General features: G+C 39.3%; 1 protein-coding gene across 3 annotated transcripts in view; it reads right to left on the reverse strand.

Moving 5' to 3' along the window:
• Plekhm3 (pleckstrin homology domain containing M3) overlaps nt 1-26052 on the reverse strand; it is a 215079-nt gene that overhangs the window by 94930 nt on the left and 94097 nt on the right. For all 3 annotated transcript variants that reach the window (XM_048808417.1, XM_015481316.2, XM_048808416.1), the window contains exon 6: nt 13061-13124. In XM_048808417.1, the coding sequence (XP_048664374.1) occupies nt 13061-13124 (64 nt within the window). The remainder of the gene's footprint in view (nt 1-13060; nt 13125-26052) is intronic.

Consider the following 26052-nt stretch of genomic DNA (forward strand, 5'->3'; position numbering starts at 1 on the left):
TTGAGTGACCAGTACTGCTCCCTATACCTTTTCTTTATTTGAAATTCCAGGGGCATATGTGTTGATGGTTCTCTAGGATTTTAATGGAAATTAAGATAAAAACCAAACAGCAATAAGGAGAAGCTGCCCCTGTTGGCTTTCAAGTTTTCCCTCAGAAAGGTGGGGTGATATTATTGAAAAGCTGCAAGTTCCATGGGTAGAAGAAATGGGTAGAGTAGCTCTTCTCACAGGCAGACAATGGTGTCTGCTAGGACACCTGTGATGATGCTGTCTTATGGAGCTGCCGTACTTTCTGGTTCCATCTTGGGGGCATTGTCAAATGAGTGTATCTATGCTAGAAGTGCTCAGCTCTCAACACCTGACTAGATAGGGCCTTCTTATTATTCCTCTGGCCCTTTGAAGACCAAGTGCAAATGTGGTAGGATGGTTGGCATAAGGACCAGGGGATAAAATCCCACTGAACATCACCAGGCTGAACAGAGTCATGAGAAGCCTCTATTGGAAGTCCTTGACACATAGTAGAGTGCAAGAGTTTGGTCATAATCATTAGATATCATCAGTCCTTTTCTGAGAAATGAGCTCTCTCAATATCAAGGCTAGAATAGCTGCTGGTATATAGTACACGCTTAATAAATATTTGCTAAATGAAGGCCCAGCAGGGGTTTGGTGACACAGAATGGGCTCACATTTGAGGTGCACAAGTGGGATGGAAAGATTTTAAAACTCTATTCTCTTCAGCTCTAGGTACATTGTATAATCTTTCATTTCTGAGGAAAATGAAGCAACACCATTATACTTATCCCATGAATGTTTTGTTAAGACATTTATCAAAATAATGCTGAAGCTTGCAGGTAGAATGTTCTTTAGAAATGTCAAAGTCAGTGTTATGGTTTGGATGTGAGGTATCCCCCAAAAGCTCACATGTGAGACAATGCAAAAAGGTTCAGAGAATAAATGATTGGGTTACTAGAGCCTTAACCCAATCAGTGAATTTTGAGTGGTAACTGAAGGGGTGTGGTAGGAGGAGGTAGGGCATTGGGGGCGTGGCTTTGGGGTATATATTTCTATCTGGTAAGTGGAGACCTCTCTCTGCTTTCTGATCATCATGTGAGCTGCTTCCCTCCACCACACTCATCCACCATGATGTTCAGCCTAATCTTGAGCCCTGAGGAATGGAACCGGCTGTTTATGGACAGAGACCTCTGAAACCATTTGAGCCCCCAAATAAACTCTTTCTCCTCTACAGTTGTTCTGGTCGGGTCCTTTAGTCACAGCAGTGAAAAAGCTGATAAAATAGTCAGTAATTAAAATTTTCTCCTGCTGGCCTCCATGACAGAAATACTGTGGATTAGGTCATTGAGGGGTTTGAGGCCACCAAACCCTAAAATTCCTCTTCCCATTCCCATTGCCTGGCTCATGTCTATAGGCTCCACATCTAACTTATAATCACAGCTTCTAGATAGCCCACTCTGACAGCCAAATTACTGGGTGTTCCAATTACTATTGCTACAAAACAAATTACCCCAAATCTAGTGGTAGAAAACAATAATTTTCTTATACTCACAGATACTATAGGTCAGGAGTTCAGACAGTGGAGGTGGCTTGTCTCTGCTCCAAAATATCTGTAGACTCATTTGTAGCCTTGATTAAGACTTGAAGGTGAGGATCTTGTGTAATTCAGAGTCCCATGTCTCACATATCTGCTGGTGGGTGATGGCTGCTTTGGCTCAGCTGGGCTGTCAGCTACCATGACCATAAATGGCCTGTCCGTGGGCTACTTTGGATTTCCTTGTGAGATAGAGCCTAGGTTCCAAGAGTGGGCATCCTCCAAACACTAGGTTGAAGTTGTATTGCCTTTCATGACTTGGCCTTCTATCATATAGCAACACTTCCATAGTCATAGGCCCAACCAAATTCAGGGAAAGGGAACAAAGACCCCACTTTCAATGGCAGGTGTTAAAGTCATAGTGTATGCATGAGTGTGGGATGGGAGATACTGTTATGGCCAACACTGAAAATGCAATCTGCTGCGATGGGTTAGATGGGTTTCCCAATTACCTTGTATTCAACTCCACTGACTTAAAAAAAGAAAAAGGAAGCTTGTCTGCCTCTCTCATTTGACAGTAACTTCAGTGAGGGAAGGAACTGAATTATTCACCTTTGTCTCTTCTGTTTCTAGCACAGTGCTAGCACACAGTGGGCATTCAACATATATTTGCTGAACCGAATTGAATAGCAAGGAAGAATCAGGGATTCCTAGGGCCCCCTCTCATGCTGGCTATGGTAGCATAAGGGAATTCTGACCAGGATAACAAAAAGTGAGGGGAAAGTGCCAAAACACTTTGCTGGGGCCCAAGGCCATTCCCTGTGAATGATCCTGTATGACAGGTGACCCGATGCTTTCTGATGCCTCCCAGGCTATGTATAGGCAGTAACTACAGGAATCATGACAGACTTCCTTTTCTTGGTGCTTTTTGCAAACATTATTTTATCCATTCCCCTTATATCTTTGTGCCATAAACACAGCAAGTACAAGATTACATAAGTGGAGATCTGTTTTTTTATGTACATACACCCATCTGGTAGAGCAGAGAGGACCCTGGACAAAGAGTAAGAAAGCATGGCTGTCAGTCAGAGCTCATTCACGGAGCAGAAGCTGTGCAGTTTTGGCAAGCCAGCTCATTTTCCCAAGCCTTGGTATTTTTGCCTATCATGTAGGTTATGCAAATTTTAAAAAGGCAGGCCTGTCTATCTCACAAAGTTGTTTTTGGAATTACACTATTTAAAGTGTAAACCAATATGCAGATATGAGATGCTATTATTATAGTAGTTTTTAAATATATTCATATGCTCTTAAAATGCCTCCATTTGAGGGCTGGGGTTGTAGTTCAGTGGTGGAGCGCTTGCCTCGTATGTGTGAGGCACTGGGTTTGATCCTCAGCACCACATAAAAATAAATAAAATAAAAGTATTGTGTTCATCTACAACTAAAAGTATTTTTTAAAAAATGCCTCCATTTGAAAGGCAGAACTTAATTCTCGGGTCCTTAAACGTGGATCAGACTTAGTGATCCGTTTCTGCTGTCTATGCACCATGTACTAATCAACTGCACCCCTGGAGCAGCTTCAGGGATTCATTTCTAGTGAACTGACTGGGGCAGAAATGATGCGATCTTGGCTTCCAAGGCAGGGTCACAGAAAGGATAGCTTCATTCTCTCACAACATTCAAAAGTCAGCTATCATGTCATGAGGACACTTAAGTAGCCCGTGGAGAGGACCATGTGGATGGAAGCAGAAGGCCTCCCACCAACCACCAGCACCAGCTCGCCAGGCTTGGGACTCACCCACCTACCTTGGGAAAGGGCCTCTTGGCCTTAGCTGTAACTACAGGCCCAACCAACATCTCAACTGCAACCTCAGTACAGACCCCAGACTACTTCCCAATTAAATTGTTCCTGAACTCCCAGCCCTTAGAAACTGTGAAAGACAAGTACTGTTCACTCTTGTTTTAAGTTACTAAGTTTCATGGTAATCAGTTACATAGCAACAGATAACTAATACATAGAAATATGCTTTATCAACCAATGATAGTTTCTCTGATCATGTAATGGAGTGGTTTTGACCCAAGCCCTTTTTACCTGTTCCTGGTGACTAATAACATTTCTGTGGGAGGTAATAACATTTCTGTTGGCCTGAGCAGATAGACAGGAGATAGTTTAATTCTGCCATTTCCTTTGAAAACAAGCCCTTACTTAGCCAGTATTAGATTGCTTTTTGATAAATGGGAAATAACAACAATAACAAAACCGAATAGTAACAATACCCAAATGGCTAGAAGCCAAAGCAAAAGTGGGAGCCAGGAGTCTGGGATCCCAAGAAATTGATTTTAGTGCTGACTGAACACCCTCCAATTCTGGGCTTCATTCTTGTCTACTATGAAAGTGTTACCCCTGAGGGGCTCTGGAGCCTCAACCCAGTTCTTTCTTTCCTGTACAATGGGGCCCTCCATTCAACACTCTCACATAAAAAGGGCAGTAACTTTGCATTTAGCCATCACATTTTCTGCCCCAGGCTCTGCTCTCCTCCCCCAACCCTTTAATACATCTGTGAACCAGGTTGTAGTTGGGTGTGGTACCTAGGAAAGTGTTCTCAAGGCAATGGCTAACCAGCTTGTCTAAAGAACAGTCTGCACTGTCACCTTCTTAACCACATGCATTAACTCCCTTGGCTACCTGGTCCCATCACCAAAACACCAGAAAGCCAGTAGTTTTGATCAGCAAGTGGTCCAGATGCTAAAGGCTGAGGATCTCTGGTCTGGCACTAATCCTGGTCCTTGGCAGGGCTTGTCATTCTGCCCTTTATCCTCTCCACATAATCTGAAACAGCCTGGGAGTCTGAGCATGAGGCATGAACTGTTCAGCACCTACTTAGAGACACCTGCTCGCCTAAGAAGCAGCAACTTTCCATCTGCTCTGCTGCCAAGGGTTAGTGGAGCCTTCAAAGAATAACATTTGATCCCTTCCCTCTGCCCAGGAAAGATTTTTTGAGGAAAACATACACATTCATTTTGTAAAAATTCGCTTATTTAAAAGGCATGACTTGTCCCCCAAATAACTTATGGTCTTCTTTCCTAGTTCATTAATTAGTTGGACTAACCCTGGAAAAAGTAGCTAACAGATTGGCTGATGTTTTAATGGAGCCTCATTCCAGTCTTGCCCCAGATTGCATTCAGGGGTTTGTGAAGGCAGTGCAGCCACTGCAGACACAGGCGCTGGCCGCAGAACAACACAGGCGAGCTGTCACACTTTGTTTTTCTGCTTGTTAAATCCGAATGCTCCTAATTAGTTATCCTGCCTGCTAACGCCTGGGTGGACAATGGCAGAGCTGCTGAGAGGCTATGAATAAAAGTTCCTTGGGCTCCTGAAGCTTGGGGACTGGTGACTGGGTTGTGGGCACTGAGGCGCTGTTCCTGTGGGCTCTGGATTCAAAGATATTGGCCCCAGTATGAATAAAGGTCATCACCTGTTACTTCTTTGGTGAAAGGGCAGCTGTGCTGAGTGCCCACTTAGGCCCGGCCTTTGTCCACTGACTCTGAAGAGTGCCTACAGAGAACAACATTCTCTGATGATGTGTTTATTTGTTGGGACAGGGCCATGCAAAATAATTGATATAACATCCTTAAAGAATTCAGCAAAGTATGTTTTCAAAAAGTTGCCTTGACATGCCTTGGGCATCGACTTTTGGTGACCCTACTCACTAACTAGAACATACTGTGAAGCTGCTGAGGTGGGACTGCTGTTTGTAGTATTTCTTTTTTTTTTTGTGGTGCTGGGGATTGAACCCAAGGCCTTGTGCATATGAGGCAAGCACTCTACCAACTGAGCTATATCCCCAGCCCCCAACTGAGCTATATCCCCAGCCCTGTTTGTAGTATTTCTGTTTTGACAAATGATTAGGTCACACAGGTGACAATTTACAGCTCTCTGGGTATGGGGACCAGCAAAAAACTTAATGAAGAGTTAGTTCAAGAATGTTTTAGTGGGTGTTCATAAAGTTTGCAACTTTAAAAACTCACTATTATTCTGACATATAAACAGCAGAGATTCATAGAAATAGAAAAAGCAAACATGAAATTCATCTGTAAAAATAAGAGACCTAGAATAGTTAAAGCAATCCTTAGCAGGAAGAGTGAAGCAGGTGGCATCACTATAGCAGACTTTAAACTATACTACAGAGCAACAGTAACAAAAACAGCATGGTATTGGCACAAAAACAGAGTGGTAGACCAATGGTACAGAAAAGAGGACACAGAGACTAACCCATAAAATTACAGTTATCTCATATTGGACAAAGGTGCCAAAAACATACATGAGAGAAAAGATAGCCTCTTCAACAAATGGTGCTGGGAAAACTGGAAATCCACATGCAACAAAATGAAATTAAACCTTTATCTCTCATCATGCACAAAACTCAACTCAAAGTGGATCAAGGACCTAGGAATTAAACCAGAGACTCTGCGTCTAATAGAAGAAAAAGTAGGCCCTAATCTTCATCATGTGGGATTAGGCCCCAACTTCCTCAATAAGACTCCTATAGCACAAGAATTAAAAGCAAGAATCAATACATGGGATGGATTCAAACTAAAAAGTTTCTTCTCAGCAAAAGAAACAATCTGTGGGGCTGGGGATGTGGCTTAAGCGGTAGCGCGCTCGCCTGGCACGCGTGCGGCCCGGGTTCGATCCTTAGCACCACATACAAACAAAGATGTGTCCGCCGAAAACTAAAATATAAATATTAAAAAAATTCTCTCTCTCTCTCTCTCTCTCTCTTAAAAAAAAAAAGAAACAATCTGTGAGGTAAATAGAGAGCCTACATCTTGGGAGCAAATTTTTACCCCTCACACATCAGACAGAGCACTAATCTCTAGGGTATATAAAGAACTCAAAAAGCTAAACACCAAAAAAAAAAAAAAACAAAACAAATAACCCAATCAATAAATGGGCCAAGGACCTGAACAGACACTTCTCAGGGGAGGATATACAATCAATCAACAAATATATGAAAAAATGTTCATCATTTCTAGCAATCAGAGAAATGCAAATCAAAACTACTCTAAGATATCATCTCACTCCTGTCAGAATGGCAGCTATTAAGAAGACAAACAACAATAAGTGTTGGCAAGGATGTGGGGAAAAAAGATAACTCATACATTGCTGGTGGGACTGCCAGTTGGTGCAGCCAATATGGAAAGCAGTATGGAGATTCCTTGGAAATCTTGGAATGGAACCATCATTTGACCCAGCTATCCCTCTTCTTGGTCTATACTCAAAGGACTTAAAAACAGCATACTACAGGGACACAGCCACATCAATGTTTATAGCAGAACAATTCACAATAGCTAAACTATGGAATCAACCTAGATGTCCTTCAATAGATGAATGGATTTAAAAATGTGGCATATATACGCAACGGAATATTACTCAGCAATAAAAGAGAATAGAATCATGGCATTTGCAGGTAAATGGATGGAGTTGGAGAAGACAATGTTAAGTGAAGTTAGCCAATCCCAAAAAACAAATGCCGAATGTTTTTTCTGATATAAGTCACTGACTCATAGTGGAGTAAGAAGGGGGAGCATGGGAGGAATAAACGAACTCTAGATAGGGCAGAGGGGTGGGAGGGGAAGGGAGGGGGCAGGGGGTTAGCAATGATGATGGACTGTGATGGATATCATTATCCAAAGTACAGGTATGAAGACACGAATTGGTGTGAACATACTTCATATACCACCAGAGGTATGAAAAATGTGACCTATATGTGTAATGTGAATTGTAATGCATTCTGTTGTCATTTATTTTAAAAAAATCAATAAAAAATTAAAAAAGCAGAAATTCACTACCAAATTGTGCTATGTCCATATATGAAAATGATAAAATGAACCCCATTTATATATAAAATCACAATGCACTAATTAAAATAGTAATAATAGAAGGGAGATCAGTAGAGTAGAGCAAATGGACCAGGGAGAGGGAGCAGAGGAGAAAGGGAAGGTTCTAGGTAGTGAGATTGATTAAGCTATATTATGTGCATGCATAAATATGGCATAATGAATCTCACTATTATGTATCTTTCAATGCCCCAATAAAAAACTTTTAAAAAGCAATTTTTCATTTGATATTACTCAGATGAACATTTGTAATTTTGTTTTATTTAGGGTCTAATTTTAAATTAAGTTCCACTTAGAGGGATAGCTAGTGATCTCAGGATAGTGTATGCAGATATATATGTATGCATACATTCATCTACCGATCTACCCACCCAGCCTCCCAGTGATTCACTGAACATTTACATCTTCCATGAATTATGTCAGTTGTTTTGTGTAAGTGTTCATTGCTTTAGAATAAAACAAACAGCTGGGACCTAGGCAACTCTAAAAAGGTAGTGTGCATTTGGTTACTTCTCTTTTCTTGGCTCTCAGGTGCTGTAGGTCTTTCCCTTTGGCATCCTTCCCACTTTGTAACCCTTTATTCCAAATTCTAGACTTTTCCTTCCTTACCTGTCATTAAGACTTATCTGTTGAAATATTTTCTCCTGAAATATCATGTTATGTTTTCAATTTATTAACAAGACAAATGAATCTGTGCCAAAGTAACAATTTATTTTCTTGGGCAATATATATTATGTTAAGTAGAATCTAAACTTCTTAACTTTAAGGAAGGGCCTACTTTGGAAATTCAGGACTCTGAGAAGGTGAACAATGGGAAAATCAGCCCGCTAGATTGTCTCACAGAGGTGTGTGTGCGTGTGTGTGTGTGTGTGTGTGTGTGTAGCTGAGGTGGTGGGCAGTGGAGGGAGTAGGTGGAGAGGGGCTACTCTAACCAACTGCCTCCCCCAAGGGACCATCCAGTATCCTTTCTCTTGAATCATGTACAAATAGAATCATTCAATACTTAACTTACAAATGCCCCAAAGGTGAGTAACACCAGAAGAGTTAGTCATTAATATGCATTTTAGGTTTTGTTGCAAGAGCACAGGTAGACAGAATTTAGAAGTCAATTTGACCTTTTCTTTTAGCAAGTAGAAGGAACTCTAGAAGAATTCTCCTATCATTTACACAGTCCAAGGAATGACATATTAAACCAAGGTTCTGATTTGCACCATAAGAACAACTAGAACTCTTGAATAGTAACTTACATATACTGGTAAAATTTGGAACTTCTTTATCAGTGGTAAGAGAGCCAAAGGAACATGAGTAAGGGATGGTTTGTTACACACTCACTGTGGAAAGGGGAAAGCTAAGGCACTAAGGGTATGTTCCCACTGCCTCACTTGAGCATATCTTTTTATAGAATTCCTGACCTAAACTTTCCCACTGATTTGTGATAATGGTGGAAAGACTGAAAATAACCAAACATAAATTCTATTCTATTTCCCCTTCTCAAAGCATCAAACCAAGGAAAAGCTCTCAAAAGAAGTTTCCCCATTAAAAATATGCACCAATACATGACCATTTGTTCACATATGGTTAGTGATTTCCTTTATAAGAAACTGCTTTGTCATTTCAAAAACCCACTATGCATTCATACTTCCTGAATGTTTCTGTTCGTAACATTTTATTTTAACAAAAAAAAAGGGATTTTATTTTACAATTTAACCTACCTCAGGCAGAAAATGTAAATGTTAATTTTATATTCAAAGTGCACAGATTGAATATATTCTTCTAATATTATCTACTTTGTAGAACAGAAATTTATCTGGAATTCCAAACTTAAGAAATGAGTGAATCAAGCTCGTATTCTCAGGAACTTCTCAGATTTGGAGACCCTCCACCTCTCTATGCTGCTGCTTTCTTGGCCCTGCCACTAGGCCAGAGGGGTTCTTGTCTCTATTTCACATGTGATGGCTAAGGCTAAATGCTGCCAATTGATCACAGTAGATAATGACAATGTACTGTTGAGCTACTACCATTTCGATGTGTATGCTAGTAATACACGGAGAGCAATTTAGTTACTTAACATCCAAATAAATTTTGCCAATAACTGATGCTCAGTGAGCAGTAGCCAGGTGACTGTGGCTCCCAGAACAAATGGGAAAAAATCTCCTTTACTAGGCAATCATCAACCCTTGCTATTTATTTCCTCCTATCCAAGTGTATAAGAGTAAGAAAGAATACATGCAAAGAGGGCAATAAATTCAAATAATGAAAAGCGGGGGGAAATTGTCTTGACTGTAAAAATAGACGCATAAAAGTAGCTTGAAATCTTCAGCCAAATTGAGGACTAAATCTATTTACTAAAACTTTAGAGACTATTATTTATAAATATGAATCTGGAGAAAGACAAGAAGGTGGCAAATTTTTTGGCACCAAAATCCTTTCAGCACCTTTATGTATTATTAGTGCTTTGCATACTATAATACTTTTAAATTCTCTACAAATCACGTATCTCTCTACCATATTCATTAAAGGTTTACCTTTTTTTCTTTTCAAAGAAAAACGTTTGTTTTTGAAATAAAAAGTAATGGAAAAATGTACTCAAATGTACTCAAGAGAAACTTGTAGAAAGAAATCTGTGCATTTAGGAAGAATATTTGTATTGTCATTTTCTATGATTCTTCAAGCACTTGGTTTAATTTATCTTCTTTTTCCCTTCAAAATCTGTACATGAAAATTCCTTTTTCTACAGTTATTTTATAAGATAGAAAAATCTGCTCTTATAGAAACCTTTGGGAGTGAGGAATGAAATCAAACAGGGGAAAATAATTTATTCTTAAATTCCTGAAGCTGAAACAGGATGACAAAGCAGCTAGGGAGATGTGAAAACGGCCCAGGGCCTCGAGGAGCTGGTGGTTGGGTCAGGAAGGTAGGGTTTCCTGCTACCATTGACTAGCTCTTTCACAAAGCAGAAGTATTTTTTTTTCTCTCCCTCTCCTTATGTTCTTACTCTTATGTGTTTTCAAGATCAGTTCAAACCTAGAAAACATGCTTGTCATTTACCCAGAAACTGAAAGAAGATGGGGTAGGGGGTGCCCTTCAGTGCAGATAGTCAAAATGCAGACAGATCAAAAGCTAAATCCAATTTAACCCACCTCAGGCAGAAAATGTAATTGAATTAAACTTCCTCTAAATATGATAAGTTTGGGGCTCTTAAGCCAGGCACAAAGACCTGGGTTAGAGTGAGCTGCTCAGTAAATGGATGCATTGAGCTCTAGCTGCCCCACCCACGGGGAGTTTGATAAGCTGTTGATTGCCTCTATCACTTTACTACCAGGCTGAAAACTGATTAAGCTGCTTATGGGGCTCCGGGGGCTAATGGCCTGGCCACCAAGAACACCACCAGCACTGATTTAAGCAAGCTGCTTGGCACGTATGGTTTGATTATTATAAGGGGAAAAAAGAAAAGAAGAAGAAAAAGACAGCAGGGTACAGGAAAGCCTTAAAAAGCAGGTTTTATTATTCCAAACGGGCACACACTACTTTGATACCCTAAAATGAATATGGAATTACTCTGATTCTTTCTCTTCATCTAATATCAAAACTCGTTTCTGAAAGGCTTCCTCAAAGAGTATTCACTTTGGAGCCACCCATTCTATTTTAAACCACCTTTACAAGAATGTTTGGTGCCTTTAAAACCCACTTCTCAAGTGATAGAGTCTGGGTCCTCATACTATGATCAGACGGACTGCTAGAAAGTAACAGGAAATGCACATTGAGTGTTTCAGCTGATTATTATTCTTGGAACACCACAGCATAATTGTAATTAAAAATATACCCCTATCCAGTGCAGCCAGTGCCGTAAAGCTTGCTTGTGCAGTAAAGAACACGCAGGACTGAAGGAGTTGGAGCAAACTGATATGTTCCAGTAGGTTTGAATCTGACACATGAGTGGAAATTAAAGCCCCAGGCTTCTCTCAGACCTCTTCAACTAAATGTTCTAAAATTATTTCTGTTATTTAAAATAACTTTCTTGGGCTGGGGCCGTAGATCAGTGACAGAGCACTTGCCTTGCACGTGTGAGGCACTGGGTTCAATCCTCAGCACCACACAAAAATAAACAAATAAAATAAAGATATGCTGTCCATTTGCAACTACAAATTTTTTTTTTTTAAATAATAAAACAAAATAACTTTCTTACCTGCAGAGGAACAAAGAACACAAAAGTCTTCAGTTTTTTTTAATGAACACACACACACACACACACACACACACACACAACACCTTAAAAAAGAATTTCAAGTTTGAAGAACACCCAAAGGATATGAACACAGTTTTAAGTGGATCTCATTCCTTCTGGGTGAAACAACCAGAGAGGAAAACAACAGAAGATCAGAATCACAGTAGTTTGAGATATTCTGAAAGTTGTCACAATTGCTTTTTAACTGACTCTTGAAAGAATCAGTACATATATAGAAGGAAATTAATGCTTTCATTTAGTGTCTGACAGCTTCTTAGGGAGTAAGATGTAGATTTAAATGATAAACCAAAACTTAACATACTCAGAACTTAGGGCTGGACACACAAAACCTTAGTTTCTTCCTGGCTGCAAACCTGGTCAACCATTAAAAGGACATGTACTAACAAAAGTATAAAAAATGATTTGACTCTTAAATGTTCTGTTGTGTTTTATTAAACTTTAAAAGTCATTCATCTGTTTGGCTTGAGCACAATCATTGGCTTAACACATGCAATCATTAAGTTTTTCATCTTTTTTCTTCACATTAAAAAAAACTGAAATAAAGTCACATGCCAGAAAATTCACTCTTCTAACGTAAACAACTCACTGATTTTTAGTATCCATGATTGTGCAACCACCATCACTTATTCCAGAACCCTTTTATCACCCTCCAAAGAAATCCCACATCCACTAGCAGTCTCTGTTTAACCCTCTAGCTCCCCAGATCATAGCCAACACTATTTTCTGTCACTATGAATTTGCCTATTCTGAATATTTCATTTAAATAGAATCATAAAATACAAATGATTTCTTATCTGGCTTCTCTCACTTCACATGATGTTTTCAAGGTTTGTCCATGTCATAGCATGTATCAGCACTTCACTCCTTTGTATGGATGGATAATATTCTATTGAATGGATAGACACATTTTGTTCATCCATTCATTAGCTGATGAACTTTTGGTCTCTTCCAGTTTTTTTGCTGTTATGAATAATGCTTCACAAAACAGTTTTGTGTGATTTTTTTAATCTGAATTTATGTTTTTAAGTCATGTGGGTATATACTATGGGGAGGAATCACTGGGTCATATGGTAAATCTATGTTTAACTTTTTGAAAACTGCCAACTGTTTTCCAGAGTGGCTATACTACTCACATTCCTACTAACAATGCATGAGAGCTCCAGTTTCTCCACTTTCTTGCTAGTAATTGTTATTGTCCTATAGTATCTTTTTATACTGTTTTTTTCCCTCCCATTTTGAACAGAAATTAAGTATAAGGGATTGTGATGAACATGACCCCAGTGATGGCAGGACTCAGTGCCAAGACCATAATCAACAGACAATTCCCTAGAAGAAAATGAAAAATGCAATGGCCCCTCAGCACTTACCTGCTGCAGGTCAGCCAGGGAATACAGGTGGATCTGTTGAAGGAGGTATTCTCTGGGGAAAATTCTGAAAAAAGGGCAGATACACAAGTAAATTGTGTTGCCACAGACACCTTTTCTCATAAGTTTCAAAGTCTTATTCAAGAATTCTTATCCTCTGACTTCTTGCCTTTCTACCCCTACTCTCCAAGTCTTTTTTTCTCCAAATCTATTAAGAAACTCACAATAATTTCTTTTCCTCAAATATTTTTCTAACATAGATCCCAGAATGAAAAGAAATGGCAGTATGAGTTTCATTGTCATTGTTGTCTCCCTCTACCTTTCCCTCTCCCTTTTCTCCTTCTCCTTCTTTTTTCTTGTGGTCCTGGGAATAGAACTCAGGACCTCACACATGCTAGGCAAGCACTGTACCACTGAGCTCCATCTCTAGACCTGGTCTTTCATTTTTACTGTAAATGCTACAAGTACTGTGAAATGGTCTAGACCTGAGGACCAGGGCATTAGTTTTCCCATACCAGCTGTGTCCCTAAAAAGCTGTATGAACTAGGGCAAGTCCCCTAGCCCCAGAAACTTCAGCTTCTGCACTATATAATAAGGGTGACTGAAACTGAAATCTCTCCAAATAGATTTCTAGCTGTAATACTGCATACCTAAATTAATTTCAGAGTTTAGGAACATTGGATTAACAACCCACATGTATGTCAGAACCTTCTATGGTTTTCATTAATGGGGAACTGTGGTATTGATATCACATTAATGAACTATCCTTTAAATGTATAGTGATGGTAATATTTAAAACCTAAGTGCAGATGAGAATAATGAGTGTTACTGTTTGGATTTGGAATGTCCCCCACAGGCTCATGTGTTGAAGGTTTGGTCCCCAAAGCATCAGTGTTCAGAGGTAAGGCTGGGAAGTGATGAGAGCTGTATCATCAATGGATTAGTCCATTGAAAGGTTCAGAATTGAAAGGACTGTTGAGTGATGGTGGAAACTAGAGAAGGTGGGGCCTATTTTGGGGAAGTAGATCACTAGGGGCACACACTGGAGGAGCATATCTTGTCCCTGGTCCTTTTCTTGTTTTCTCCCTTTGCTTCACAGTCAGCATGAAGGGGGCAGCTCTGCTGCACCATGCTCTTGGTCATGATGCTCTGCCTCACACAGGTCCAGAAACATGGAGCTGAATGACTATGAATCAAACCTCCAAAACCATGAACCAAAATAAGTCTTTTCTCCATCAATATGTTTTTTTTCAAGATTTTGTCACAGTGACTAAAAGCTGATTAACATAATTTTAAAAATATATTAAATAGGGGCTCTCAAACAAAATTCATATCTTTGCTATTGTCAATCCACTGCATCTGGAGAGATGACAGTGTGTGAACAGGAAAAAAAATTGATCTGGGCATAATGGTACACATCTATAATTCCAGTTTCTTGGAAGGTTGAGGCAGGAGGATTACAAATTCAAGGCCAGTTCTGGCAACTTAGTGAGTCCCTGTTTCAAAACAAAAAATAAATACTTGGGTTCAATCCCAAGTACCTAGCATGTATTAGGCTCTGGGCCCTGGGTTCAGTACTAAGTACTGCAATAAATAAATAAATAAATAAATAAATAAATAAATAAATTTTAAAGAAATGGATAATGAGCAAGCAAAAATGTACCAAAGTATAGATAGTTGGAAAATACCACACATACTTGAAACTCATGGTGCTGGCATTTTCTTTGTCTAACATGTTACTATGCAATTATCTTATTATTAAATGAAAAAAAGCCAACTCATTCAGTTAACATTTATGACTGTCCATTACATGTCAAACACTATGCCAGTCATTAGGGGGACATCTGTGAATAAGACCTGAGTTCAAGAATCAGGAAGCCGAGTGAGGGCAAGGCATAACATGGATATAGAAGATGGTAAGAGTTGTGCATGGAGTACATACTTCTGGACTAATATAACGTGTGGATTATAACCCTGGCTGTCTATTAGAATCACTCAGGGAGCTTTTGAAAATGACAGGGCTTATATATGTGTAGAGCCCAGAAATCAGTACTAAATAATAGAACAAAACAACCTCCATTTGCAATAACACATGACAAAGATGATCAAGAGACCTATTCCTATGGTACCTTACAGTGTTAAGCACTAAGAACAGTAAGAGAAGCCCACTTTGGGCTTGGCACTCAACACACATCATTTCATTCAGTCCTCACAATAGTCCTGAACATTAAGTACAAGTTCTGTCTCACATATGAGGAAATGGGCTCACAGGCATAGACTGATTTGCCCAGGGTCACAAGCTGGGATTCAAGGCCAGGATTTCTGAATCTATAGGTCTCCTTCCAGTTTCCTGGGGTTGGGGGTGGAAGAAGGAGGGAGGGAGGTATGAGTTAACCATCCTATTTAGCTATAGCATGCATATTTCTTCCAGACAGATGTTTGTTACTGTTTAGGCCAGTAGCAGTATAGTCAAATGACTTTTTTGAAGCGGTCAAAATGCACTTTATTGTGCCCTCTGAATTCAGTAGGGGGATGGAGAGACTGTAGGCAGTTATACCCGACAAGGTCTTACATGTTTTTAATGACAAGTAGTGAAAGAAGTGGGGGATTGGTAGACACAAGAGGCTTTTGGAAGAAGAATTAACAATGTTTAGAATGGGTGAGGAGAAAGGAGTTGAAGGTGACTGAAGTAGGCTGGTGTGGGTGATAGAATGGTGGTGCCATTGGCCAATGGAGGGCAGATTGTCAAGGAAGAGGACAACCATGCTGAATATTGAGTGCTTGTGTAGGGGACAACAAGTATGGATGAGTGTGTGAGGGATGCAGAAGAGACAGGGCACTACTGGCATCAGCATACAGGGACAGCAAAAGTAGTGGGGATGGATGAAACAGACCAAGAGAGAGTTAACAGGAAGGGGACTGAGCACGGACAAGGGTCATCTGTTTTTAATTTGTTTACTTTACAATATCCAGAACTATCTAAAAGTATACTTTAGTGGTCTTCAACTTTTCTCATGCTTGAGAAATACATTTTGCAAAGAATCAGGACTGGATATGTACTTCAGTGTCTAAATTTCCTCTTTTTGTGTAACATGTTCACATCTTTATACCCTTTATCCAGCTTCACTCAAATATTTACATCTTATATAACCATGGAACACTGGTCAAAACTCAGATATTAATTATTATGTTTATTATATTTACACTTCATTCAGATTTCATCAGTTGTTTCACTAATGCCCTATCTCTGTTTCAGGATTCAGTCTGGAATATAACAGAACATTTAGATATTATTGTTTTATTGCTGTTGTTGTTGAATGTATTAAAGCATTTGCAAGGCAACTTGAGACTCAAATATATGTGCAGAAAAGGAAACCGAGGACAGTCTTTCAGAGGGACTCTGAGGGTAGCAGTATACGATGTTCTAGTATGGGGGACAGGGTGATTGGGAGTACATGAATGTGAGGAATAATCTTTTTGAAAGGTAATTGATAATGGAAATCCTTAGGTAGAGTAAAATGAAAGTGATGTGGTAGCATACTAAGAAACAGCAACATTGTGATTCAAATAAGTGGCTGAACTGTCATTCAAGATTAGCTCCTACCTCTTCTTTTGGTTTTCAGGAAGACAAGTCAGCTGGACAGAGTGAGAAGGGAGATGACTGAAATAATCTATAGCAAGGACAAATGGAGGGCAGCGTATCTGTTAGGTTTTGCTACTTAAAATTTTCTCTACTCTAAAATCTCTACAAATTTCTAAAATGTCTATATCTTGTATGTAGAATACAAGAATTATTTGCAAATTTACAAACCAAATCCTACTGGCATGCCCTTTATGCTCTAGATAACTAGGGTACTAAGTTATCCAATCAAACAAATACTTACTGAGTGCCTAATAAGCCAGGCCTGTGTCAGGCACTGGAGATGGATTCTTCAATGCACATAACTGATGAGCAAAAAAGAGACTTTCCAGTGTCTCCTTTCTGGGTCCTTCTTACTTCCAAACATTGTTCATTATTGTTTTCACAATAACTAACTCACCTTGAACATGGCCATCTCTAATACTCCTTCAACACTATTTGTACAGGTGAAGTTAGCTATATATTTATTTAATGTTGCTAAGTGTGTAACTATATCTCATGTATGTTTATTTTCCTTCTTCCTTTCCAAGAGCTTCTAAGTCTCTCCAAGAACACTTTGTCTACTGTCTCCCTTTATCACTCTTCAATGTCTAGTACCATAATTTATATGAGGTTGATCATGATAAACACAAAGAATTGGAAAATGTAATATGTGCAGAGAAGATAAAGGAACCAAGCTTATTGTGTCTGGAGAAGATGTTGTGTCCAAAAGATTTAGTGACAACCATTAAAAAACAGACTTTTAAGACAGATAATGCCAATTAGCTCTTCTCCCTGGAGGAAGGAAGTTGTGGCATAAAAGCACTGAAGTCAAATGGAAGAATAAATTTCCTGAGAGGGACAACTGGGAGGTATTAAACTGTGTCTCTTGTAGTGATGCTTTTTAATGTAAATAAAAGGATAAAAGAGTTTTCTGTACCTATTTAGAGGTAGGGTCATGCTCTTCTGTCAGAGGAGGTTACAGTTTCTAAGGCAGGGCCAAATAAGGGCTCACTGCCCCTTGTTCCTCTTGTCCCTGAGGCAGACTGAATTTGTAATATATTCTCTGAATATCTTCTTCAGACAGGCCAACCACAGGGGTAGGCAGGGCAAATAGGGACATAAAAATCAAATTCAGGAAAAGGTTGACCATGGCAACTTCCCTTTTTGGTGACCCAGGGCTCTTCCCTGCTGTGAATTAAATTCTACAAGTTGGCCCATCAGACAGGAACCCTTGGTGAAATGGACTAAACAAGCTGGGATTCCCTAGGGCCTCTTCTTCAGAACTCTGATTAGTAGAAGGGGTTGTGAGAAACCTGAAGGCTCAGGCCTGTTCAGGTAGAATTAAGCTGCCGGAGGCAGATCTGACAAGAGAAATATGGGGCTCCCAAGGGACATAGTCACTTCAGGGACCCTGCTGGGGAGCAACCATTCATGTCTGGGATGCAAAGCTTGGTGTTCCCTTAAGATAGTCATGTCTGCAATATGATTGATGTATGTACATTCCATGTATGTATTATATATCAAAATGCATTCTACTGTTGTGTATGACTAAAATAAATAAATAAAAATTAAAAAAAAAGATAGTCATGTCTGCATTAAATTTACTATTAGTGTATTCAGTAAAGAATGGGTGATTACTTTTATTCTCAGAAAACACTTGTGATCAGTTTATCTTCCATGAATTTAATGCAATATCTGTGACTTCTCACTGTGGTTAAGAATTTAAAATAAGAACCTAAAACCAGCACATATTTCATTGCAATAAATAGATGCTGCATTCATGGCATGTGCCAGGCAATGTGCTGGGCCCTCACGGACTTATGAAAGACATAGTTTTAACATACAGACATCTATGCAGCATGAGGGAAGCTGGCGGGACACCTGATTGGGAAAGGCCTCTGAGAACTAAGAAGCTGAAGTTGATGGGAATAAGTAGGATACATTCTAGGTGGAGGGAGCAGCAGGGATAGGAGCTCAGAGGCCAGGATGAGTACAATGCTTGGGACTTGTGTCCTAGGGACAAGAAAGAGCTATATGTGTGTGCCTATTTGAGAAGGCACACTGCAGGAGGTGAGCTTAGAAAATTAGGTTGTAGCAAGCCATGAGGGGTCTCCAATGCCATGCACCAAGATTCCACCCCCCAAAAGATGAGGTACACCCAAGTGTCTCAAGCAGGAGAATGTGTAGTTAGCTTGTGACTAGAAGGATAGAGGGTACAGAAGAAGAGAGTGAATAGAAGATCTCTTGGTTGGAGGGATACATGAGAAATGATAAAGGCCTGAACAGAATTAAAATAGTTGCCCCAGGGTTGGAGAGACAGGCCTACCATCAGAGAGATTTCCATAGCTGAATCTGCAGATCATGTTGACTAATAGAAAGTAAAAGCCAGGAAGAAGCCTGGGGTATTCACAGTGGTCTAGGTAGGTAAAGTGTGAAAAGGCCATTTTGTATGCTGGCATAGGAATAGCGAAGAGGAGCCATCTTGTTGGGAAAAGGGTAGCTCAGTTGTTGGGAGAGTAGACTGGAATTGTCTATAAAATGTCCAAGTGGAGTCACCTGAGTTCAGGGAGGAGATTTGTGTGCCCATAGCCTAGAAGTTCTAGGAGAAGCCAAGAGACTAAGGGAGAGGCCAGGATGGCACACTGGGAAATGAGAAGACTGAACCCTGGCCAAATGGCACCATTTAAAAAGTGATGGAGGAAGAAGACTGGAAAGTGTAGGTTGACAGTGAAAAGAAAAAGCAGAAGAGCTGCATCATGGAAGCCATGGAAGAAGAGAATTTCAAGAAGGAAGGGGGTCAATGGCATTCAAGGCAACTGGGAGGTCAAATAACACAAGGAAAGCTCTCATGACACCTGGAAAGTGCTGCAAGATTTGGAAAGGAGGAATTCATCAATAATCTCAGACAGCAGTTTCAGAGCAGGAGGAGGGAAGCCAGACTGCAGAGGGGTAGGAATTGTGGATCATTCTTTTAAGAAGTCAGCTTTAAAGGAAAGGAGAGAAATTGGGCCATCACTAAAGAAAGATGTAGGATTAAGAAAATGTTTCTTTTTTTAAAGATGGGAGAGACTTGGGCATATTTATATTCCAGAATAAAGAAGCTAGCACAGAAGTGAACCTGAAGACAGAGGTAAGAGAAACTGACAGAGGCTGGCCCTGGAAAGGTCTACAGGAAATGGAATGCAGACCCAGCTGGAAGCTCCTTCAAATACATGTTTGCAAATGTGTGTGCACACACACACATACACACACAGTATTTTCTTAATTGAAATGCCTCAAATTTTGGTAAAATGTTGTATAATTACTAATTTCTCCAAAGTAACCCCCAAACTTCAACATATTAGGACCCAAAAGCTGCAAACTCACTGAAGGTTATCTGACTTAGCCATCCTTTGGTAAATAGGATCCTTGCTGCAAAAGGTCACTGTCTTTTGTTTTCTGATGAGGCTGCTGTGTTTAGGGCTTTCTATGCATTAAGTGACCTTGCTGAACCACAATCCTATTAATCATCAGATCTGGCAGCATTTCTACAGCGGACCAACCATGTACACAGCCCTGCTCATGCCGGTGCAAGTTCATCTGGGCAGCCCTGACACCCAAGCCAAAGGACAAAAGAGATAAGGAGGGGTCAACTCCACACTTCTCTCATCCATCAAAGGAGATCACATCACTGGCAGGTGGCATTATCAAGTCTCCTGGTACCAAAGAACACTGAAGAAAACTGCTACAGGATCATGAAAATCAACTAACAAAATCATTTTCAATGCCAACATTTTCTATTTTTATCATGTTTAGAATGGCCTGACATACTGGGAAAGTAACTTATGCCTTGTTTATAGATTGGTCTAATGAGAAAGATGAGAAAAGATGAAAATTAAAAAGGAAAAGGGTCATATATGATTCAGGGTCCTATAGTAGCTAGTACTTGGGGTTAAACATTCAGAGATAATTGCCTATGAAATAAAAGGCAGTAGTCTTAACAAAAAAGGTAAAGGGATCTCATTCCATTTTGTTCTATGTATTAAGTCAAATAAATCAAGACTCATTTAATGTGACCACTTTCTGAAGACTTTGACCCCATTCCCACCAGCCCCTGATGGTCATGAGAAAAAAGGGATGGGGTCAGGCTCTGAAGAATGTAGATTATTTGCAAGATTCTGTTAGTTTTAATAATACACATCACTGTTTTCCTGAAGCTCAGTTCTTTCAGATGTAAAACTGATACTTAAAGACCCAATGATAAAGTGGAAAAAAATTTTTGTAATGAAAATATTTCAGCTTAGACAGGCTTTAAAGAACAGGCTCATAAAACACACACACACACACACACACACACACACACACACAATCAAACAATAAATAACATAATACCCAATGCAAACCTCCAGGATTTGATTCTAAATGATAAGGGTCTAAAACAAGAATATGGATATACAGATGGAGGTGCATAAGGAATAATTTTAAAAAGAAAACCATTTATTCACATAGTATTACTGTGTTTTTTAAAGAATATGTGCTCCAGAGCAGGTAATTTGTATGGAGTTGAAAGTGTCACAGTCTCTCGCCTTTCGAGGGCACACATACCCCCACCAAAATCAGCAAAAAGCACTATGGAGCATCCCCAGGGAGATGCAATTTTGTGTTCTTGATAGGAGCTGCAAACTCTCCCTGAAATAGTTACATTAGGCTGGATGTGGATAGGACTCATATGTCCAGCCATGCTCTGAGCTAATGGAAAACAATTTTAAATCAAAGGCAGATATTTCGATAGCAACTCACGTGGAAGAAACAAGCTTCAATCATTTCTCTAGATACCTCATTTTGCTAATCTCATTGGTTAGAAAAGTGGTGAGATTGCACCAGATATTATATCTTGGCAGTAGTTATAGGAAATAAGGGTCTCTTACCTGCTTATTCAGAAATTGTGCTTAAGTTTCTTAGCAATAATCTAAAGCCTAGAGTAGAAATACTTGGGAAGTAATTTTGGTAATGATAATTCTGGAGTCTGATTATAAAAATGACAACTTATATCCTAGCTGTCATATATCCTAGCTCAAATTCTTAAATATTTTTTTAACAATAGCAGGAACCTAATACTTTTCCTATGATGAGATTTTTCTTGTCTCAGAAAATGAGTTTAAATAATTTACGTGTATTTCTTTTAATCTTGGAATAAGACAAAACCACTTCCTAAGTTTTTTGAAGAATTTCACAGTAAAAAGCTATATATGTTTATAGCTTAGTAAAATTAACATATATAATTTCTTCAGATTTCCTTCTTCAGAGTTTATTAATCTGTTTAGCACTGAATGGCACTCTTTTGTGAACAGCCAGTAGCTCCCTGCATGTGTATGTATGTGTGTGTATGTGTGTGTAACACTGGCCAAATAAGACCTCTGAAGAAAGTAAAGGAAGGGGAGGAGCTGTCAGGAGATGAGGAAGATAGATGATTTGAAAACCATGCTGCTAGAGGTCATCCCAGAGAAAATAAATTTTTTGAAGTAGAATGAGAAGAACAGTTACTTTAGAAAACATAAAAAATTACATCCTATATTTTAGTAGTTTCTGAGTCCTGATAGATTCATGCAGTTGATTTGGTAAGGCTCCTGCCCCAACTATAGCTAATGACTTTTCAAATTGACTAACTTGAAAACTAGTCATAGAAGCCTGGCTAACCTTAAATCTCCCAGAGAACATAAAGAGTTGTATTCATTTTCTGAGCTTAGAGGTGTTATGCATACACTTGAAGTGTTAATCATTACTAGTCTTTAATGAAAATAATTCAGCAAAAAAAGAAAAAAAAATGATTGCCAAAATGGGTTTTTCTTCTAAAATTCAATATTAAGCCGACTTTGAACATTTTGATTTCAGATTTTGGTTATAAGATATTCCATATATGTGGTTCAGAGACATAAAAAGTTTAATCTATGTAGATTTTGTTTTAAGAATTACCACCCTAAATTGGGCATGGTGGTGCATATCTATAATCCCAGCAATTTGGGAGGCCGAGGCAGGAGGATTGCAAATTCAAGGCAGCCTCAGCTACTTAGCGAGTCCCTAGGCAACTTGTTTCAAAATAAAAAATAAAAAGGACTGGGGGGCCAGGGTTGTGGCTCAGTGGTAGAGCGCTTGCCTAGCATGCGTGAGGCACTGGGTTCAATCCCTGGCACCACATAAAAATAAAAACAAATAAAATAAAGGTATTGTGCCCACCTACAACTAAAAATATATATATATTAAAAAAAAGGACTGGGATGTAGCTCAGTAGTAACATGCCTCTGGGTTCAATCGTCAGTACAAAAAAAAATTACTGCCAAGTTCTTCATAAATTAGTCTACTAAATTAAGCATATTTGGTTCACAACAGCATGCAATATTTTCTATCAGATAATTCTTCCACCTAATGTATCTAACTTTTGGGGAACAGTGAAAGGAGGAGATGTTAACATGAAAAAATTCTGCCAGCTCATTTATTATTATATCACTTATGCAATCTTTTGTTGAGTATGCTGAATAAAAAGCTTCATTTACTCCAAAGATCTGTGATAGGTAGGTATGCTCACACATCAAAACACCATTTTCACTTGGTGATTCATGATGCTGTAGACAAATATTTACTGATATAAAAAGATGTTCACAATATACTAAATAAAATGATTAGTTTCAAAATTGTAGGTACAGTGTGAAACCATTTTAATGGGTAGAAAGCATTTGCAGAGAAAAAGGTCTGGAAGATGTACCAGAGTGAAAGGATAATGGATAGCTATCTTATTTGTATTTTCTATGATGAACAGCATCTTCTGCAATAAGAAAACAAAAATCAGTTTCACCAAATTGTGTGGGCAGAACCTTGATAACAGTATTTCGTTTATTTGATCAATTTATTTGACAGATATTTATTAGCCCCCACTCCATGTCAGGTACTGCTCTCGGCCCTGGGGACACAGCAGTGAGTAACACAGAAAAAGAGCCATGACCTGTGTGACTCACATCGAGTGGGGAGAGCAAACCAAAGCATCCACATCTATACACGATGGCCAAGAAAGGGAGACAGGCAAAATGAAATACTATGTTATATGGTGATAAGCAAGGAAACCAGACAGGTGCAGGGAACAATTTAAAATAGAGTGGTCAAGGATGCTTCTTTCAAGTGATGGTTGCCTAAAGATCTAAAGGAGTTAAGGAAGCAAACTCTGCAGTTTTCTGAAGAAAGAAAAACAAGTATAAAAACCCAAGCAGAAGCCTTTTTTGGTTGTGCCCAGGACCAACAAAAAAAGGCTGGTGTGACTGGGACAGAAGGAATAAGGGGGAAGTTGTGGGAGGTGAGGCAAAGAAGTAAAGGGGAATGAGGCTCTGTATGGCCTTAGCTTTTAAGTGGAGTGAGAGGTGAAGCTATCAGAGAGTTTGGACCAGAAGTGACAACATCTAATGTACACATGAACTCTAGCTATAGACTTAAGAACAGATGGAGGGGGTGGGGCAGGGATACCAGTTGCTACAATAATTCAAGAGAAAAATGATGGTGGCTTAGATCCAAGTGTTAGTAAGTGGAAGTAGTAACGAGGTTTTGTATCTAAAACTCACAGGGTTCCTGGCAAGGAAGGTGTTTAGCCTGAATAAGTAAATCAATGGAAGTGCCATTAGGTGAGATGGGAAAGGCTGCAGAGGCAGGACAGTTTGGGAGTGGGTCAGGGATATTATGAGGAGCTCAGTTTTGGATTATTAAGATGTTATTACACATCCAAAGAACATTTTAACCTTTGGACCTAGCCTCACCTCCAGTGAAGTCACTAGAAAGATAGTCTTTCTGGGGTAAAAAGGGAAGGAATAGGAAAAGAGTCCTGGTAAATTGAATGACTTTTATGGGGACTGGTCTAACAGCTGAGCAAGTTGCTAAACTTTGCTTGAAGAAAGAAGAAGCAACAAGAATTTGACAGGACACAAACATACACAACACACACACACTTTTTTTCCCCCTGGCATTCATCATAATAAAGTTAATTAAAAATGGTGGTCTTTGTGATAGAAATTGCTCACTGCTTGGTAAAACTAATAATTTGGTGGGAACTCAGGCAGGATATAATCATAGTTTGAAAGAAAATGTGAGACAGGAAAAGGTGGGTTAGGAGGTAGAAGAGTCACTTTTAGTATTTGTTATGGTTTGGATGTGAAGAGTCCCCCAAAAGCTAAGATGTGAAACAATGCAAGAAGGCTTAGAGGAGAAATGATTGGGTTATGAGTTTTAACCCCAATCAGTGAATTAATCCCCTGATGGATTAACTGAATGGTAACTGAAGGCAGGCAAGGTATGGCTGGAGAAGGTGGTCATTGGGGGTGTGTGGCTTTGGGTATATATTTTATATCCGGTGAGTGGAGTGTGTGTGTGTGTGTGTGTGTGTGTGTGTGTGTGTGTATGTGTCTTTCTCTCTCTGCTTTCTGATCATCATGTGAACCACTTCCCTCCACCACACTCTTCCACCATCATGTTCAGCCTCACCTTGAGCCCCAAGGCATGGAGCCAGCTGTCTACAGACTGAGACCTCTAAAACCATGAGCTCCCAAATAAAATTCTTCCTCTACAATTGTTCTGGTCAGATATTTTAATCACAGAAGCAAAAAAGCTAACTAAACAGTATTCCCTTGAGATTCCTAAGTCAAACTGTTAAGTTGCTTCAAAATGATATAAGCCAAAGATGAAACTTGACAAACATGTAGAACCAAACATTCCCTAAAACTGACACAATTCTGCTCTAAGAAACTGGGAAAATAAGCTTCATAGTGTCTATTGCCCACAATTAGGGTTGGAGAGTACTATTTTTAAATTTATGTCATAATGGAAACTTTGGATTTACCAGCCACCTCGAGTCTCCAAATCATACTTTTGTTGATAAGGAATGGGAAGTACTCAAGCATCACATAAATTTCCCTGCACTGGATTATTTCAGTACTTAGAAGAGAAAAATATGACTTAAAATGAGGTTTCTGAAAACCTAGTCCAAACAGCTGGTGTCAGTCTAAGTAATGTTTTTAGCAAGCAGTCCAAGTGAAAATGAGGGGGAAAAATCAATTATTTTCCAATCTATTTGTTTTTTTTTATAAGTCTGAGTTTTTATTTTTTTTTTTATTTTTTAATTTTTTATTGTGGGTTGTTCAAAACATTACAAATTTCTTGACATATCATATTCCACACTTTGATTCAAGTGGGTTATGAACTCCCACCTTCACCCCATACACAGATTGCAGAATCACATCAGTTACACATCCATTGATTTACATATTGCCATACTAGTGTCTGTTGTGCTCCGCTGCCTTTCCCATCCTCCACCCTCCCCCCTCCCAAACCACACACCACTCCTCTCCCCTCCTCCCTCTCT

Source organism: Marmota marmota, unplaced genomic scaffold, assembly GCF_001458135.2.
Source record: "Marmota marmota marmota unplaced genomic scaffold, marMar, whole genome shotgun sequence".
In the NCBI taxonomy this organism is placed as follows: Eukaryota; Metazoa; Chordata; class Mammalia; order Rodentia; family Sciuridae; genus Marmota; species Marmota marmota.